Genomic DNA, 18464 nt, shown 5'->3' with positions numbered 1-18464 from the left:
ACTGGGAATTTACTGGGGTTCCTGGTTAATTTACATTGTACTGCTTCCTATCCTTCTATGAAGTTTTTGGATCAGTGAATGAGCCAGTTTCCTGTTAGGAACTGTCAGGAGCTCTGTTCTGAGTGCAGGCAGGAAAAAACCGACTGATTTTAGGGTGAATTGTTTTCCAAATAAGGCTCGCAAAGAATAAGTTTGCTCATTACTTCTCAGTGCAAGTATTTCAAGAAATAAAGAATTTAAAGCATTTAAAGCAATATTTTCAATATCATACAAAAACAGAGATATGGATAATGGGGGAACAGAAGTTAGAATAAACAGCATCAAGATAACAGCATCCGGAAAAGGAATTACTACATGGTGTATATTTGAGTTATATAATGCTTTTCCAGGTGTTTAAAATGAAGATTATAATGCTCTCAAGGTACTGTAGCAGGAAGAAGACTTGTGTGCCTTTATAGTATTCCTGAGTATTCCACAGGCAAAGCCATTCATTTCTTGGATTTTGCTTATCATTTAAGACCAAAATGTAACCATGAAAAAAGACTTCTTTGCCTAACTTTTGTGCTTTGTCGATTGACTCCTTCAGAGCACCGTACGTAACCCAGACTGCATTTTAAATGTATTTTACTTATTGCCACGGGCCCCACCGCACGGCTCCTGCCCCGCGCAGGCTGGGTTCCCCTCGCCCTGCATCAGACCTCAAGTGAGCGCCGCCGCACAAAGGTTACGGTGCCACACCGGAAGTGATTGGCTGGATGTCGGGGCTTTCTAGGCTTTCCTCTATGGCTGGCGCAGCCCGCTTGGCCCGGGCACTGACGGAGGTCCGGCCCTTCCGCTTCCTTTTGGAGGCCGGTGGCGAGGCAGTGGAGGGGGGCGCTGTGCTGGGTGGAGCGGAGACGAGGCGGACGCGGTCCGTGCTGCACTGACTGAAGCGGCCCAGTTGCCGCCGCCTCCCGCGAGGGCAGAGGCGGGCGACGAGCCGCTGGGGATCCCGCCTCCTCCTCCTCCAGCTGCTGTGCCTTGGGCCGGGACCCGCCGCTCTCGTTGCACTCGGTCCCGCTAGCTGAGCCCGGGCTGTGCCTTTTAGTTGCGCCCTCCCTTCCTCGCCGCTCGCCCGTCAGAGTCGCGTGGGCCCGTCTTGCCGTCGCCTATGGACAGACACAAAGTGAAGCGCCAGAGGCTGGACCGCATCTGCGAAGGTAACGCCCTGAGTGCAAGGGAAGGCAGGGCTGGGCTGGGCTGGGCTGGCGGAGAGACCAAGCCGAGCTCTGCCCCAAGCAGCTGGGTGCTGGTGTGTCTCATCGCAAGCTGTCGCAGGCTCGCACTCCGGTCCTCAGCTCCCGAGTTGCTCTCCATAAGCTGGGGTGACAGCAACCTTTATTATTACTGTACCGTACGTTTGTTTTAAAGACATCCAACCAGTTGCCAGAGATCAGTGCAATTCCGCCCATTGTGAACTTGGATGCTGGAGCGATTACCCGATTTGTTCAAAGTCTTGGAGACTCTCAAGGAAAATTAATGGGTGGCCATCAATAAGAGTTCCAAGCCACATCTTTTGTGCTCAGAAATACTTAAAATTTGTGCAATATCTGGACTGGTGCGTCACCTTCATAAGCTTTACAAATGGACTGGTATTTTCCCCCGTGTAATACAAGTTGGGGTAGAAAATTAGATCCACAATGCAATCACTGAGATCCTATTTGATCTGATGGTTTTGCACTCCTGTTCTTAGTTGCAGCATCCATGACCAGCTCCAATAGTTGGGTACCATTATGTACTTACTTTCCTTCAGGGTGTCTCATTAGTAGTATTCTGAAGAAAGGGAGGAGACTGCCTGAGTTTCTTCTGATAACCAAGATAGCAGCCTTACCCTGTGTTTATGAGCAAAGTAGATTCAAATATTTCAGAGAAAATGAGTCTGCCACAGTCTATCACTCATGTTGAGAAAGAGACTGCCCTGGTAGTGTCCATCTTGTATGGGAAACAGAGGGCCAGTTGCCTATATTTCATAGTCTGGGAAGGAACCAGGTTTGGAATGTGTATGAAAATATTTTTCGGGGAGGAGGTAAGAGCAGGTGGTAGAAGTTCAGACACATGGTCTTGGAATAGTTCAGAAACAATTTACTGATGCTTTGGTCAGGCGCTTACTTGAGTCTTGTGTCGGAAATTAATTGTAAGAGGCTTTTTGAAAAGGTTACTTGTATATACAGCTTGTGTGTACTGAAATACATATTTCATATATTTGGCAACCTATTAATCTGGCACTGCTACACACCTGTGCCAAGTGGCTATCTACAAAGCTGTTCTGCATACATTAATGCTGTGATGAAAAGGAGGGTTTTTTTATGTACAAGACGAAATGTGTGGACGCATGAAAATGCAGTAAATTGTGAGAAGTGTGTATTGATAACACAGCTGCTGTTTGTCATTCTATTTTCTTTACTCTCTCAGTTGTCTTCTCATGTGATTGATCTTTAATTGCCTGCAGTTTCTTTTAAGATGCTCAGATGTGTACAGTGATATGGTGTCCTGTGGCCCAAAATGTCATTGTGCCAATAATTCCAGAACTACTTATCATCCTAAGGAGATACAGGAAGTTGCTAATATAGTTGCTAATATCTTATTTACCCTTCCCATGTCGCAGTTGATAAAAGAGGGACTGCTTATCTATATATTCCATTCTAGTCAGCATGGCTCTGGGATCACTAGCATGAACAACATTGTCTACACACACTGTATTAGCTGGAGGGGAGCAGTTTTTCAGATGCTTTTTGCTTCCCTAGAATCCTAGTTTAAAACACATCAAAAGCACAATGTCTTTCATCTACATGTTTCCTCATAGCAAACTCATAGCTATCATAAAAGCTGTCGTCATTATGTTTTGTAATTTGATCCTGCACTTGTTTCTTTGGAAATAAGTCCAGTTGAATCCATGGGATCTATTTCCACATGTATTCTTAAGCCTGCAGCATTTGTTTCATTTAAGTAGCTTTGTGTTTTGATCTAGAGAAGTTCATTACAATAAGATTTAGCAATTACTGTTGTATAAATGGTAATGATTGGGGAAGGGAACGGCAAACCACCCCGTATTGAGTCTGCCAAGAAAATGCTAGAGGGCTTCACCCCAAGGGTCAGACATGACTCGGTGCTTGCACAGGGGATACCTTTACCTTTACTATTAACTGTTGGAATCTGAAATGGTTAATTGTGCACATGCTGGATGTACTAAGCATTTTCTCTCTCTGGAAACGGATCCTGATTTTCCTTTATTTCTGATCACCATTACAGTCAGAGAAAGATCTTATTATGATTCTTTAGTGTACACAGGTTTGGGGGATTTTTTTGACAGCCAGTTATATAGCTCACTAGTCTGATTGAACCCAGTGGCGTGTATCACTTGTTCAAGCAATGGAATACAGTTTGAGTTCAGTGGCACATTTAAGACCCAACAAAGTTTTATTCAAGGTGTAAGCTTTTGTGTGCACAGCAACTTCCTCAGTCACCAGTAGATGGGAATTACAAGTCCACACATATAGGCAAGGAATGTCATAATGAAGATGTTTAACAGATACATAACAAGCTAAGTTTATCATTTGTTTGGATTCAACTCTGGGGAGAAAATAAATTAAAATGCCAAGATTGGAGACTAAGGAACAGATGCATTCCCAGTTGTGGAACTCAGAGTAATTAACAGAAAACCTGTCACTACTCTCCAACTATCTCCTCCCAAGCATGGCAGCATCACTACAAGTGACCAGCTGTGCAGTTACATCTCCTGTCCCCAGACCAGTGAATTAAATGCCAGTCTCCCATTTGAAATTACATTACATTCCACTATTCATTATGTTGCAATATAACCCATTATTAAATTCTATTATCCCAATCCCAAATGAGAAAAAGAATAAAATGAAGAGGGCATATGGCATGTATTAACATGAATGAGTCGTGGGAGTTTTTATATGTGTTGAAAACATATCTTAAAAGCAACTCTTCCAGTTAAGGTAACATCCATTTTGAACGCTGTTTTACTAAGGCTGATAATATAACATGTCCCAGGACAAGGTTAGAGGGCGCAGGATACTGTGGTCTTCCAGAAGCTAAGATGAGCTTGATGTGCTCAGTGATTGGATCGGAGGCCTCCTATGTAAGTTGTGTGCAAAACAAAAGGCAGGATAGAAATATAATAACATGTGCTCTTTGCTGGTTATGACAGTTAATTAAGATGTCTGTTCTTCTGTAGGTATAAGGCCTCCAATTGGTAATGGCCCAATGCCAGCACGTCCCTTGGTTGCCCTCCTGGATGGCAGAGACTGCACCGTAGAGATGCCTATTCTGAAGGATGTTGCCACAGTGGCTTTCTGTGATGCCCAGTCTACTCAGGAAATCCATGAAAAGGTAAGCATGTGAGGCTGAGATCTTCTCTTCCAATGACAAAGGCTCTGGCTCAAGGATTCACAAATTTTGACATGGGTCTATAGCTAGCTGTTCTTTGTAACTGACTCATCCTCACCTACTCAAATCTTGGTAAAATCCAGGATGCAGGGCAGGGAATTTAGTTTTATATAAAATTAAAACATTTATTGGGTGATGTGACCATATATGGTCATGTCGACCCCCGCAAATGGCCAGTGATGGGCCTGGAGGGGTTAAGAAGGGGAAGAGCCTTGAGTGGGCATGTACATAGCTATTCTTCCTAGCCATATTCTGCACAATTGTGCTATTTCAGGGGTTTCTGAAAGTCTAAAGAATGTTTCAGAGTTTCTCAATGGTAAAAAAGTTGAGAACGGCTGCCCTAAACTAATGGAGAACTTGGGGTATGGGTCTTGTACTGGAAGTGTGGGAAAAGGGTGCTTGCCCAAACTGGGTGTGAAGTTCATTGCTAGCAAACTTAGAAAGTGGATTTTAGTATACTGATCTGATTTGTTCTAGTGCTGTGCAGCAAGCATCATTTTGTTGTTCTGCCTTCCTATAGGTGCTAAATGAAGCTGTTGGGGCTCTGATGTACCACACCATTACCTTGTCGCGCCAGGACCTGGAGAAGTTCAAAGCTCTTCGGGTCATCGTGCGAATTGGCAGTGGCTATGACAATGTGGATATCAAGTCAGCTGCAGAATTAGGTATGCTTTGCATGCAGAAGGTGCCTGCTTCAATTTTTAGGACCCTTTAGTTAAAGGGTCAAGTATCAGGCAATGTGAAAGACTTGCACCTGAGACCCTGAAGGGCTGTTGACTGGCAGTACTGGATAGATGGGCTAGTGATCTGGCTCGGCATAAGGAAACTTTGTGTGTACTCTTAAAATTTCAGAAGTGTGCAACTGAGGCTGAAAAATAACAGCTTGCTGAAGGCTGTAGTACACCTGGACTTGTAGCACGGTAAATGGAACAGCACGCATGGTGCCTAAGGAACCCTTTTTTGTTGTTCTGATTGCTTAGAAAATTTTGACACTATTTAAAAAAATAGTTTAGAATTAAAGGAATGGAAAATTAAAGTTAATGGAAAATTTCTAGTGATAGAAAAGAGGGAAGTGATTTTTCCCTCCTCCCTTTGCAGATGCCACATTTTGCTCTTGGGGATCTCTTGTCTCCCAAGAGGAACATTTGAAGAAGCATGTTGTTAGGTAGGTAAAATTTTATTGCATGAGGCCAAAGGCTATAACAATATAATAAATATTATAGTAAAAACACAAGAAAGGTTAGGAAGGGAAGGAAAATTCTTCAACTTTCTTGGTAGCAGAACTAGGGAAGATCTTTGCCTGACAAATAGGAGAGCTAATACTGGATTAGGGAAAGAACTCTTGTAGGTGAGATAGACTAGTATCAGACTCCATGCGGTGCTGCATTTTGTGCTTTCTTCCTACAGACTTCTTAGGCCAAAGAATCTTCTTGCTCTCTGGACTAAGAATAAAACTACTAGTGGCGACAGAGGTTGGGTTTACCTGAAAATCAGATTTGGGGTTGGGAATGGAGCTAATGTAATATTGCTGAATAATAAATACACTATAGGTGAGACAATATATTGTCTTGCCTGTCACACTGGTATATTGGGATGTGGTTTCACATCTTGCTTTATGGATTCTTAAGGCCTCTTTTCTCTTTCTTCTTAGGCATTGCTGTGTGCAACATCCCTTCCTCTTCTGTGGAGGAAACAGCTGATTCCACACTTTGCCACATCCTGAATTTGTATCGGCGGGTTACATGGCTCCACCAGGCCATGCGAGAAGGAAACAGAGCCTCAAGCATGGAACAAATTAGAGAGGTGGCTGGAGGTGCTGTGCGTATCCGTGGAGAGACCTTGGGCATCATTGGTCTTGGTAAGAAGTTGATGCTTTTGTATATTCTGAAAGAGCTCTTTTAGGACTAGCAGAGCACTTTGAAAATCTCAATAGAGATAGTGATCAACAGAGTAAATCTCTAGCAGCTAAAACATAGTATTAACATCCTGGGAATCCAGGAATAGAATGTTAGACTGAAGGCACTGGAAGGTACTACTTGTAAGCCACCATTTGATATCTTTTGACTCAACCCAATTGCATGGTCTTTTTTTTTTTTTTTTTCAAATCAAGATGTCGCCATCTCCCCGAATCCCCCCTGTATGCCTATGCTGAAGAAATGCACCTGGAGAAAACCCTAACCACTGCCTTATGCCATCTGTTTTAAAATTCATTACATTTTCTACCCTGATTCAGAACTGAAGTTCAAGAAGTTCTGACTTCTGAAAAGGATTCCACTACTGAGGAAAAGAAAATTAACTACACAGCTTTAAAAAATGTTTAATATTCAAACTGGAAAAAATCAGAGATGGAATCATTAGTTCTAAATATTGGCTTTATACGTCTTCCCCCTTTCCTTATTGTTATCTGGCCCATATTTGTCAATCCTGCTGCACAAGGGAAGTACCAATTGGCAGAGACCGAGTTATATAAAATGCTGCCTTATACTGAATCAGACCTGTCATCTGTCAGTTACGGCTCATAGTGACTTTCTAGTAACACACAGGGTTTTTTTGCTTTCTAAAGGTCCCTGGCCCGAGGGAAGTGTACCTGGCCTCAACCAAGGCCAGGGCCTTTTCAGTCCAGACCTGGTGGAATGAGCTCCTGGGAGAGCTAAGGACCCTGAGGAAACTGTCCCAGTTCCTCAGGACCTGTATCATGGAGCTCTTCCGCTGGGTCTTTGGTTGAGGCGGGGGAAATTAAGATCTGGACCTCTCCCTAAGCAAGCCAGATCATCAAGCTACCCCCTTGCTGCGGTCCGCCTGAGGCACTGTTATGAAGCTTGTAGGGTGGGTGAGGGTTTTATCTGTATTGAATATCAAATTCCAAATTTTGAACCCATCCAGAGGAAAGCTGTGGAGGTCAGCCTAGGGTGGGATTTCATTGTTTTAGGGGGATTTTATTGTGGGCTGTTTTGTTACCAGCCATGAGCCACTGTGTGGGAGTGGCAGTATATAAATAACATTCAAAATAAATAAATCAGGGCTCAAAACAACCTGCCAATTGCCAATGACACACAGTAACCAAGACTATTGTCTTGGCCCCCTCTGGTCACGGTTCTACAAGGTACAAATGCAGTTATGGAATAAAAAACACAGCCCAAGGGGAAAATTTTGTTACCTTTGTCCCATTTGTGATTCTACTGTGTGTACCAGCTTTTGCCAACTTGTCTTATAATATGAATATGATACTGGAGTACAAAGGACCCTTGTTATTGAGCTCTCAGTTAAGAATATATTGTGCTGTGCTTAAGATGAACACATTCTCTTTCTTTAAGGCCGAGTTGGGCAAGCAGTTGCTCTGCGTGCAAAACCTTTTGGCTTCAATGTGATTTTCTATGATCCATATCTACCTGATGGAGTGGAGCGTTCCCTGGGATTGCAACGCATGGCCACCCTGCAGGACCTGCTAATGCACAGTGACTGCATCACATTGCACTGCAGCCTCAATGAGCATAATCACCACCTCATCAATGACTTCACCATTAAACAGGTGCAGCCTTGCATTGTGCTGGGAATACAAGTTGCTGCTGTGAAGATTGCCTCAGCTGTTTTTTTTTAAGCACTTCAAGTAGCTATGGATTCTTTTCACCATGTAACTTAGTCTTGTCTGTCTGGCCTCTCAGTGCTCATTTAATGTGCTATACCTTTTTGAAGGGAACAGTTGTATATTATAGCAAGTCTTTGCTTGTTTAATATTTGTAATTCCTCCTTGTGAGCTTTCAACCATCCTCCTTCTTCTTGTCTCAATCCAGTGGTGCAGAAGTTGATTGATCTTTCCAATGTGATGCAGGTTGTCTAGAAGGAAGAATTGGCCGTGGGGTGAACCAGGAGGCATCTCCTATTTCCTCCTTAGAGCTGAAAGGTTTTTTCCATCTTCTTTTGCAAGCTGTCACAGGTTCCACCATCTAGCCTTAGATTAGGGTCATGCGCAGCGGCATCCGAATCGGCCATTATAGGCCAATGCAACCAGCGCGGTGGGGGGGAAGGGGAGACGCGGGCGCTGGTGCGTCAGTTGGCGCACACACACAGGCACGGAGCTCCTGTCTCCTTGGCCTCCTGTCATCTGGCCAAGACCAAGAAAAATAAATTTTTTAAACGTGCTAGGAATACAAAGGACCCTTGCTGTCCAATGAAGTGAAGACCACTGTTGTGGTTTGGGTAGGTTTTCTTGGAGAAAAATACATAGGCTACCTCATACTTTGTCTTCCTACTCCTTTCAATTATAGATAGAGGATAGCAAAGCAAGCTAGGACCATTTGCTCAGTTACTGGATTGATTTGTTTCTTACATGTCTTTCTTACATGTGATTCCATTTCCAACAGGAAATGGAAGTGCCAGCTTGTCTTTCCTTGTTGAGGATTGCAGGAACATTTTAATGTTGGCTGTGTCTGATGAAGTTGTTGTTCAGAAGAAAGGGCAGGAAGACATACCTGCTCTACATAGGTCCATAAAATCTCAAGCAATAGCTGTTTTGATTATTGCTGGTGCCCATAGTGTCTTTGTATCCAGGATGAAGCGTTAGGAGCACCTGTTAAAGCTGATAGCATTGATTCTTACTGACTGACCTATTTTATATGGCACTACATGGCTGATGGCTTGCTAGATACCTTATGCAGCATGAGAAGGACTAACTACACAATCACAGTCTGGAGACTGGTCTGACTGAAACTTTAGGGAGGGAGCTAAAACTGTCTTCATCTCTGCAACATTTGAAGGGGAATTCTGCTGTGAACAGCAGACAGACAAGTCAGAGGCAAGCACTTAAATCCAGTTATAAGGTACTGCCTTCTATCTGCAAGCCCACATCTAAGTCTTTGATGAGCATAGGTGCTGTGGTAAAGAGATATTGTTACTTGTAAGCTCTACTGGTGTTCTGGCAATTTGCTCAAAGGATCATGCTCCAACAAGCCTTTCCTGTTTTGTTTGCGTGTGCTGGGGGTGGGGTGGTTTGCTCTGGCTAAAAACTTCTATTTCCCAGCCAACTTTAGTTTTTTGGCTGGAGAAAATTATTATAGCAATGGGCTATAGGGGGAAAACTGGGAAAGCCCAGCCCGTCAAGAGTAAAGATATCATACAGTATCCATTCCATAGGACAGCAAACAGGTAGAGAAGCATTTTCTTCCTATCCTCTGCCACCTTTAGGTTTGTTCAGTGCACTGAAGTCCTTTTCTGGTGCATACAAATACAGTTTATGATGCCTGTCCTGCATCATTTACATTACCTGCCTAAATAATTGAGATTAAATTTAAGGTTATGTTAATGTTTTTTAATTCCATAAGCAATATGTCTTCTTATTGGCTAATTGGTCAGATAGTGTCCATCGATTCGTTATTAGCTTCTGCTGTAGATGTGTCTCCTAGACTTCCTCTGTTTCTTGGTCAGTGGGAAATAATGTCTGGTTTCTCTGCTGAGCCCACACTTTCTAGGTATTCTTAAAGGTTCCATTTTCCCTCAGCATCTGCCCTCAGCCATCATCTCCATTTGTAGCACTTTTCTCCAGAGGCAGAACACCAAGCAACTGCATCTCGGATCCTTGAGACCAAAGATGGCATGATCTTATTGATGTGGGATTATTCTGGTCCTTTCTCCAGGCTGGGGAAAGGGAGATGGTTTCCCAGGCTGGGAGGAACATGTCTGCAGGCAGAATTGTTGCTAAACTATCAAAATGGATGTGCATGTAGAGGTCTTTTCTTTCTCTCATTTTTAAACAGCCTCAATAGAAGCCCAGGATGTAGGCCAAAAGCAATGCCATTGGGTGGAGATGGAGCACTGGTTTGATGGGAGAGAGGCTTTAATCAAGGGATTTTAGAAGTTTTCCGCTTCCAGTGTTCATCTCCTGTTGCCTTTCTTATTTCCCCTCTTTTAAGATGTTTTTATATTGCTGAAACTTTTCTTAGATTAGTTCAGTACTTGAAGTACTTTCTGAAAAGTGTGTTTCTCTTCCACAACTCAGGTTGCAGTGAGCTTTCTAGCCTCTTAATGTATTCACTTCACCCCTTGTTCACAATGACTGTCCTGTGTTCATATTTTAATTTTTGCAACTGTTATTACCATTCTGTTAGTTCTCAACAGCTGCCTCTATATTTATTTCTACAGATGCGCCAAGGCTGTTTTCTGGTGAACACAGCTCGTGGGGGACTGGTTGATGAGAAAGCCTTGGCTCAAGCTCTAAAGGAAGGGAGAATCAGAGGTGCAGCATTAGATGTGCATGAGTCTGAGCCCTTCAGGTAATGACTTTATCATCAGTACTTTTCAGCAGGATAATGCTCACTCAGGAACTCTGGTCGGCTTGGGATCACAGTCCTAAATGCCTTAGAATCCTGACAGCCAGTTTAGCATATAACGGTTAGTGCCAAACTAGGAACTGGGCGACCTAGATTGGAATCCTCACTCTGCTGAGGAAGTTTGCTGGGTGACACTTTTTCACACTTTTCAGCCTGAACTGCTGTGAGGATAAAATGGAGGCAAGGAGAGTGGTGGAAGCTGTTTTGGGTCCCCGTTGGGGACCTGAATTAAGTATGTAAAAGTAAATGGACATACCTCTTTCTCTGTATCACAGCTTTGCAAATGGCCCCCTCAAAGATGCTCCCAATGTGATCTGTACTCCTCACACAGCATGGTATAGTGAACAGGCATCCATTGAGTCCCGGGAGGATGCAGCTAAGGAGATTCGCAGAGCCATCACAGGTAACTGAGGGAGACTGCTGTTTCTTCCAGGATTACTTCCCTGGATCAGATATCTGCAGGAGGAATTGTCTTGGTTTCTTAGAAGTTAAGATTATTGTGATGGATTTCTTTTCTTAATCAGTGGAGCTGGAATGGAAGTAACTGGACTAGTTCCTTTGATTCCATAGTTTATTTAGGTGCTTCTGTCCCAGATGGAGATGCCCAGTGTTTGGAATCTAGTGTTCACTCTGCATGGAGTGAAGTTTGGGAGGATGTTCTGTTGATTGGATTACTGTCTAATATTTGGAGAGAGCAAACACTGGAGGGCAAATGAGGCGTTCTTCTTTGTGTAGCACCTTCCAGAAATGTGGTCATGGAGTGGACTTTTCTTTCATCTCTTAGGTTATGTGTTAGAAGTAGGGATACTTGCTGCTCCTTTTGTGCACGTTAGCTTTGGCTTTTTGTGTGCAAGTTAGCATTTTGCTTTTCTTGATTTCACCGTTAGGTCACATACCTGATGCTCTGAGGAACTGTGTTAATAAGGAGTACTTGCTTTTAGCGGCTCAGTGGTCCAGTATTGATCCTGCAACTGTACATCCAGAGCTTAATGGAGCTGCAGCTTACAGGTGAGATGTGTGTACATTTTTACCAAATACTTTTTGCACTCGTAAGTCCCCTAACTTTCTGGATACAGCCTAGCTTTGTAAGAATTGATCCATCCTTGTCTTGTATCTTTTTGTTTGGCAACAAACTCATTATTACAGGAAATAAAACATGATTACTTTTTTAGGTGACTGTTCTTGAGCAAAGAGTACCAACTTGAGTAAGCCACTGTCTTTTAGGACCCTTCTACTTCAAATGGGCCACTAGCTAGATCCCCTTTTTGCAATTTTAACATGGAGGCTTGTCCTTAAAGCAATGGGGACCAGACTTGATCAGCTGAAATATAGTGTTACAACACAGGCAACCAGACAGATGTTAAATTTCATTGCTGCTCCAAGTTCATTTTATGCTGCTCTTCACTGTTCTTAATTTCTGATGATTATACGTTTTGTGGGTAGTTTTTGAGAAATGACAACAGTGAAATAGTCACAAAGTACTTGAAATAATCATGTTTTTGTTTCTTTTGTAACAGATTTCCTCCAGGAGTAGTGGGAGTAGCAGCCCCAGGGCTGCCAGAGCCTCCATTGGAGGGGATTGTAACTCATGGCATTCCCTCTGTGTCTCACTCTGCACCCCATACCCCTTCTCCCGGAGAATCAAATAAATTGGAGCCAGACAGAGAAATCTCCACTGATCAGTAGCATCTCTGCTATGTCTTTTCATCCCTCGTAAGAAAGCAGGGTATTATCCTGTTTTAGGACCTATTGTGACACCTCATGGACTGTTTCCTGCTCATGCTGGGCAGAAGAATGCATTTCATTGTTGGCAAATTCTAGCTCTTGCCTTTAAACAGATATTTTATAACAGATTTAGTTTAAATCTTTTGGTGAATCTCTTTCCTTGTATGGGGCAAAGAAGCAGTGACTTTTCATCCTTTTGGTAATGTTTAGTTTTATCATGCAAGTTCCCATGCACCTGCCTCCACTGTGATACGCAGAACAGCACCCGGCTGAATGTGAGATCTCCAATGATCCCAGAACAAGATTGGTGTGGATTCTTAAGGCGACTTCTTAAACTGAAGATCAGCTAAGAACTCAGGTACAAGTGACATCGTGGGAATGAAGAGTTGTGGGCTTACCTGTTGCTTATTAGGAATAAGGGGAACCCTCTTTCTCAGTTCTGGACACTTACTGCTTTGATCCTACCTGCATACTGTTAACAGCTTAACAAGTGGGTGACTTGCTTCTAGGGCACCGAGGGTAAGTATTTACCGGAGCTGGAGGGAATTTGATTCTGCCTGGAATTTGATTTATGTTCAAAACATGTGCAGAGAACTGGTGACTTTGTTTTGGCAGTCAAGATTCTTGTTAACAACAACAACAACAAGCCTTTAATAGCATATAAGATTCTTGTTAAGTCAAGAGAAGGAAGGTTTGATTGAGATTTGAGCCCAGCTCAGGGAATGAGAGCTCAGCTACAAACAAGAAAGGAGGTGATTCAGAACTTTAGGCTTAAAGTTATGTTATGCCCGTTCTTGCACACGAGAAATGCAACTTTGCTCTAAAAAAAAAGGTTTATGCTGAAATTCTAGCTGTTTAGGCCCTTTCTGACCTTTCTCCAATGTACTCTAAAGGCCCAGTTAGAATTATTCCCTCTGGCTTTGTCTAGTATGAAATATCCCAGGAGTGTGTGCTGGATTTTCATGTTCTTCAGCCTTTTTCTCTGAATTGAGTCCTCTTTGCCTTTAAAAAAAAAAGAGGGAAAAAAGCAACAAAACTAATTTTCTGAGCTTGCAGATAGCCACCCAATTGTCTTGAAGAACATAATTAAGCTATTGCAGATTCTAATGTTTTTCTTTCTGGGATGTTTTAAAAGGAATAATTTGAACTATACTTGGGAGCAGAATTACGTTTAAGTTATCTTTTATGGGGGGGAAATTGCTTATTTCCTGGTACAGTATATATTTCAGTATGAAACAAAATATTTATTAATCGAGGATAGGTTTTTAATGATGGGTGTATTTCACAGACAAAGAAGAAAAAATATTTCTTAAAGCCACCAATTTGAGCATACATCTGACAAAGGAACTTGGGAACGGAGAATGAGAATTGTTCTTAGAATCAAGTTCCTGCCTCTCTCCAATCTGCTTCCCAAACAAAAGAGCAGCCAGTCAACCTGAAACTGTGGTGGAGTAGAAATTCCAGCTTGGATCTGTACTTACAATGAGAAGTGAACAGGATAGCATGTTCCCAGTTTCCAACTCTTCTACCAACTGCTTGCAAATGTTTTTTCCCTTCCATTATCAAGTGCAAATAGACAGGGGTGCAGTTCCTTTAAAATGAGAAAGAGGTGCAAGGAAGAAAGAAGTCTAATTCTGTGTTATCCAAATTTGGTATAAGGTTTCCTGGTAGTGTGTACTTTGCTAGAATGTGAGTTGGAAGTGTTTAATGTATCATAGGTTCTGGTGCCAGAGCAGGTGGAAGAGGGAGGCTCAATAGCTTTATAATCCCTTGGATGATTACAACTTTGTTTAAATGGGGGGGGGGATTAACATACCTCTTTGGTTGCTCAGGGTTTAATCAGTATATTAATGGGAGCACACTAAATGTGGAGAGCCTTTGAATGAAACATCCAGTCCTAGAGCTTTACTTTGGGGCAATTTTATGATTAGAACAGATATCACACCTTCTTAAAAATGGAATGAGACTGGATTGTTTAGATTAGTGCAGATACAACATGTTGCTGAACTAGAAATAGGGTTCTCTTTTCCCTGTTACCATGGATTCCAAAAACTAGGATCAAGGTATGTTTGAATTTATATTGGCCTGGGTTAACATTGGTAAAACATAACTCTGAATCAACATAGTGAGTGGAGATTTTTCTTTTGGGGGGAGGGCGCACAGCATGTGGTGCTATGGCCCATCCTTAGTTCTGCTTAAGGACCAGTGTTGCATTTTATCTGCACTGGCCCTTGGAAAGCTGTGTTATTTAATTCATATGTTGGCCAGCTGATAGATGATTCTGGCAAATCTGTTAATATGGGGAAATCACCCAAACTATAAAACATCAACACATTTTTGTTGCATTTAAAATATCCATATTGTCTTGCACTACTTCAGAAGGTTGTGTGTATTATTAGCCACCTTCATCCCAAACATGCATTTGAATAGTATAAATGAATGCTAATGACCAGCAAACTTGTTTTGCCTCATTGAGATGTTTTACTGTTACCCAAAAGAGCAGGGAGATAGTTGGGTAATAAGGGCCTGGAAACTGCAGAGAGAGTGTGAAGTAGTACTGTGAAGGAAGAACAACGGAGGATCTTGAAGACCTGCTATAATACATATTTACCATTTGGAATCTGACAATATACTGACCACTCCTTTCCAATTTGCTGCTTATGGTCGTATACACAAAAATGTTCATAAAAGATGGAAGCAGAGCTTCTCAGGATATCAGTTCTGTGTTTGTGTGACATTCTTGTGCATATACAGAATACACATTGCCCCAGGGTGTGAAGAAAGATGTCCCTACTAATGTTTTTTACCTTACTTGGGGATACTGGCCAATGCAACTTAACAAATTATGTGGCTTTAAAACTGCTGCTTAAGTTCTGGCAACTCATGGGTTGAGCATCCCTGTAGTAGAGAAACAGGAAACTGATTACCCTGGTGTCAGATTGCATTATAAGCAGAGTACATCAGTTAACTCCTCCCCTTCAACTTGCCCCTGGCAATTCCTGTTTTCTGTTTGTAAGTTTTCCAACTGAGGGCCCTAGTTGTGGGATTGCTTGGAGTTAGTTCATTTATTCAGTTTCAGGGAATAATTATAAGATACACTTAAGTTGGCTCTCAAATATATTGGTAAACAATTTTTTTACACATGAATACCTCTAAGGACTTATCAGGTAAAACCTCCATAAGGAGAGAAGCTGGGAAAATCCCAGGTAGCTAGCATGTTAAGAAACCATGCTAGTTACTTTATCAGAAATGTGTACTTAACAATGGTAACAATTGTGTTAGGCTCTGGATGCTGGTGAACATGGTTTTAAGCCTTAAGCCTTCAAAATGAACCAGTATTACCCAAATTTATGTTTGGGAATTGAAATGACTTTGAAACTACCAGAATGGCATTATTTGAGGATCCAGAGCAGAAGACTCCTTTGCTAATACTAAGCATCTGTTCCAGAAAGCAGGACTGGCTAGGTGCTCATGAAAGTGATCTGATTGCACATAACAGTATATTGTTAGTTAGAACTAGCAGCTACCACAAGAAGCTGTGTATCTTGGATAGACTTCTCTCCTGATAACAGATGTTTGTTGAGAGAACTCTTCTTGTGTGTGTATATGTGCAACTTCTTGCTCCAGATTTTATGCATGCTGGGGAAGAAAGAAACAAAGAGTCTTATTTTTAAATTGCTTTCCTTCTGAATTAAAATGGAGCTTAATCCCAAAGAGCAGTAGTCTTTTCCTAATGTTGAGGTGGCAGGAGTACCTGGGTCATGCCAAGCTTATGTGCAGGAGGAGTTCACTCTGTCCTAAGGTGTATTCTGCTTGTCAGGTTTGCTGTTGCTGACCAGCTTTTTTATAGAGGACTCAGAGTTTCAGAAATATATTTTTGTAGACAATAACTAAACTGTGAAACTTAAAGATAAAGCATGTAAAAGCATTTCCAACAATGTTTCCTGTACAGATGTTTCTCCCTTCAGCTCTCTCCTGGCTTTTGTTAGAAGTTTGACAATTTCTTGAATATATTTTAATAAATATTTCCTTTATTGTCATATGGGTTGTCTTGTTTTACTTTTCAGTGGGTTAGTCCAGCCATGCCATATTGCATAAAGTGTCTTGTAGGTGTTAAGTTTATTGTGGCATAAAGTTTTTTTGAACTCAGATGAAGGGGGAGGGGGTTATAGTTTATGAGTGTAGATACATACAGGAGTAGTACAATCAGAAGGGGATAATTATAAAGAGAAGCCAAATAGCCCTGCATTCTGACACATAGGTATGATACATTACATAGCACAGATGAAAAGAGAATGTTTCACTTTTTTGTGTTGTCCCTACAATGTATTTGTTTGATGATTCCATATCTTTTCTCATCCTAAATTGGACTATATGCAATGCATTGGTTTGTTACAAGGTAAAGATGGCAACTCTAAAGCAGTGAGATGATCAAGTGGGCCTGAAATCCATATTCTAAATACAAAATCCTCCAAGCTGATATATTAAAACTTGTATATTGTAACGGTCCTGCAGGGCACCAAGAGTACCATCATCAGAAGTTAAGCTATCTTTAAAGGGAAACCCTGTAGCTTGCAGCTAACAGTCAGGTGGAATGTGAAAAGGGATAGAGAAATTTTTATAATTACAGTATTTGCTGGAGTATAAGACTACTTTTCCCCCCTGAAAAATATGCCTCCAAGTGGGTGGGGGGGGGGGGTCGTCCTATACGCCAGGTGCACTTCAGTTGGGATAGACATAGTGGCCCATAGTACTGTATTTTGAGTGGAAATGTTGGGAGGTCGTCTTATACGCCGGCATTTACGGTACTTCTTTTCCCCTTGTTATCTGTATAACATGTTGGAATTATTGCATTCTCTCATAATCCCAGCACTGCTATAATGTTTTAGGTAACTGGTAACACAGAATTACATGAAGCTACTAGATGCTGAATCACAATTGTCTACCATGATCAGTATTGTCTACTGCAATTATATAGGCCTTAGTTTGGGACAGCAATGGTCTTGATTACGCTGACAGAATTATACCAGGAAAGCGATGGGTTCAGGATAATTCTCCTGGACCTCTTAGAGTAGCTTTCAGTATCATTAACTATAGTGTCCTGAAGAGATTATCTGGGTTTAGAGTAGGGGGTAATGTTTTGGTGTTTCTGCTGTTAGTTGAGTGACCAGTTTCAAAAGGAGGTGCTGGAGGACTGCTGTTTAATCCCATGGTATTTATGCTATGGGGTTCTGCAGGAATGCATGTGCCCTCCCCCTCCATATATATACAGTTGCTGGGAGAGGTCATCCCGTGATTTGAAATAAGTTGTTACTAATGTGCAAATGTCACTGGGCTCTGTTTTCTAACTGCTGCATCAGGTGCGTCTGTGGAAGTCTTGACTGGCCTCTAGAGAAGGTAATACAATAACTGAAGGCCAAGAAACAAGCTCAACCCAGACAAGACTGAGGTGAGACTGATCAATGGAGAAGCTGCCCAAAGATTGAGGAGTCAGCCTTTCCTGGGTAGGGTTGCATTCTTTCTCCACCAGCAGGTTTATAACATTTTATTTTCATCATAACCCAGTGAGTTAGGTTAGGCTAATGTGACTAGCTTAAGGCAGCCTTTCTCAGCATTTTTACCATTGAGAAACCCCTGAAACATTCTTCTGGTGTGGAGAAACTCCAGCTTGTACACAATGTGGTTTGGAAGCATAGCTGTGCACATGTCCACCTGTGGCCCCTCCCTTTCCCATTTCCTCCAGGTTCACCATTAGCCATTTTGGGAGGAGAGGGGCAAGCCAATATGACCACATATGGTCATATTTCCTGATAAATTTTTAACACATTTTAAAACTATATAATAAACATTAACTTCCACCCATTCGGGAAACCCTTTCAGAACCATCAAGAAGCCCCTGGGTTTCAAGAGATCCTGGTTGAGAAAGCCTGCCTTAAGGTCATTGATTGTGTCCATGGGAGGTGG

The 18464-nt window shown here is 42.1% G+C and overlaps 1 protein-coding gene across 3 annotated transcripts; it reads left to right on the top strand.

Annotated features, from left to right (window-relative positions):
- Positions 1–780: 780 nt before the first annotated feature.
- On the top strand, positions 781–16540 carry LOC143832174 (C-terminal-binding protein 2-like). 3 transcript variants are annotated; one of them, XR_013229120.1, is made up of 10 exons: positions 781–1199; positions 4241–4395; positions 4973–5117; positions 6104–6310; positions 7767–7981; positions 10588–10718; positions 11051–11178; positions 11663–11783; positions 12293–12858; positions 13789–16540. XR_013229120.1 is itself a non-coding variant. In XM_077326146.1 (9 exons), the coding sequence occupies exons 1-9, from the start codon at positions 1151–1153 to the stop codon at positions 12459–12461; spliced, it is 1320 nt and encodes a 439-aa protein (XP_077182261.1). In that variant the 5' UTR covers positions 781–1150; the 3' UTR covers positions 12462–16540. The 3 variants fall into 3 exon arrangements, 1 of the variants encoding a protein (XP_077182261.1); XR_013229119.1 differs by having other exon boundaries at positions 12293–13019; XM_077326146.1 differs by having other exon boundaries at positions 12293–16540.
- Positions 16541–18464: the final 1924 nt, after the last annotated feature.

Source organism: Paroedura picta, chromosome 3, assembly GCF_049243985.1.
Source record: "Paroedura picta isolate Pp20150507F chromosome 3, Ppicta_v3.0, whole genome shotgun sequence".
Lineage (NCBI taxonomy): Eukaryota > Metazoa > Chordata > Lepidosauria > Squamata > Gekkonidae > Paroedura > Paroedura picta.
Note: the sequence above shows the minus strand (reverse complement) of the source record. Positions and strands in the feature narration are given on the sequence as shown.

Coding starts and splice junctions, on each gene's coding strand:
- LOC143832174 (XM_077326146.1), top strand. CDS start 1,151: ATGGACAGACACAAAGTGAAGCGCCAGAGGCTGGACCGCATCTGCGAA. Junction 5,118..6,103: donor CAAGTCAGCTGCAGAATTAG/GTATGCTTTGCA, acceptor CTTTCTTCTTAG/GCATTGCTGTGTGCAACATC. Junction 11,179..11,662: donor GATTCGCAGAGCCATCACAG/GTAACTGAGGGA, acceptor TTTCACCGTTAG/GTCACATACCTGATGCTCTG.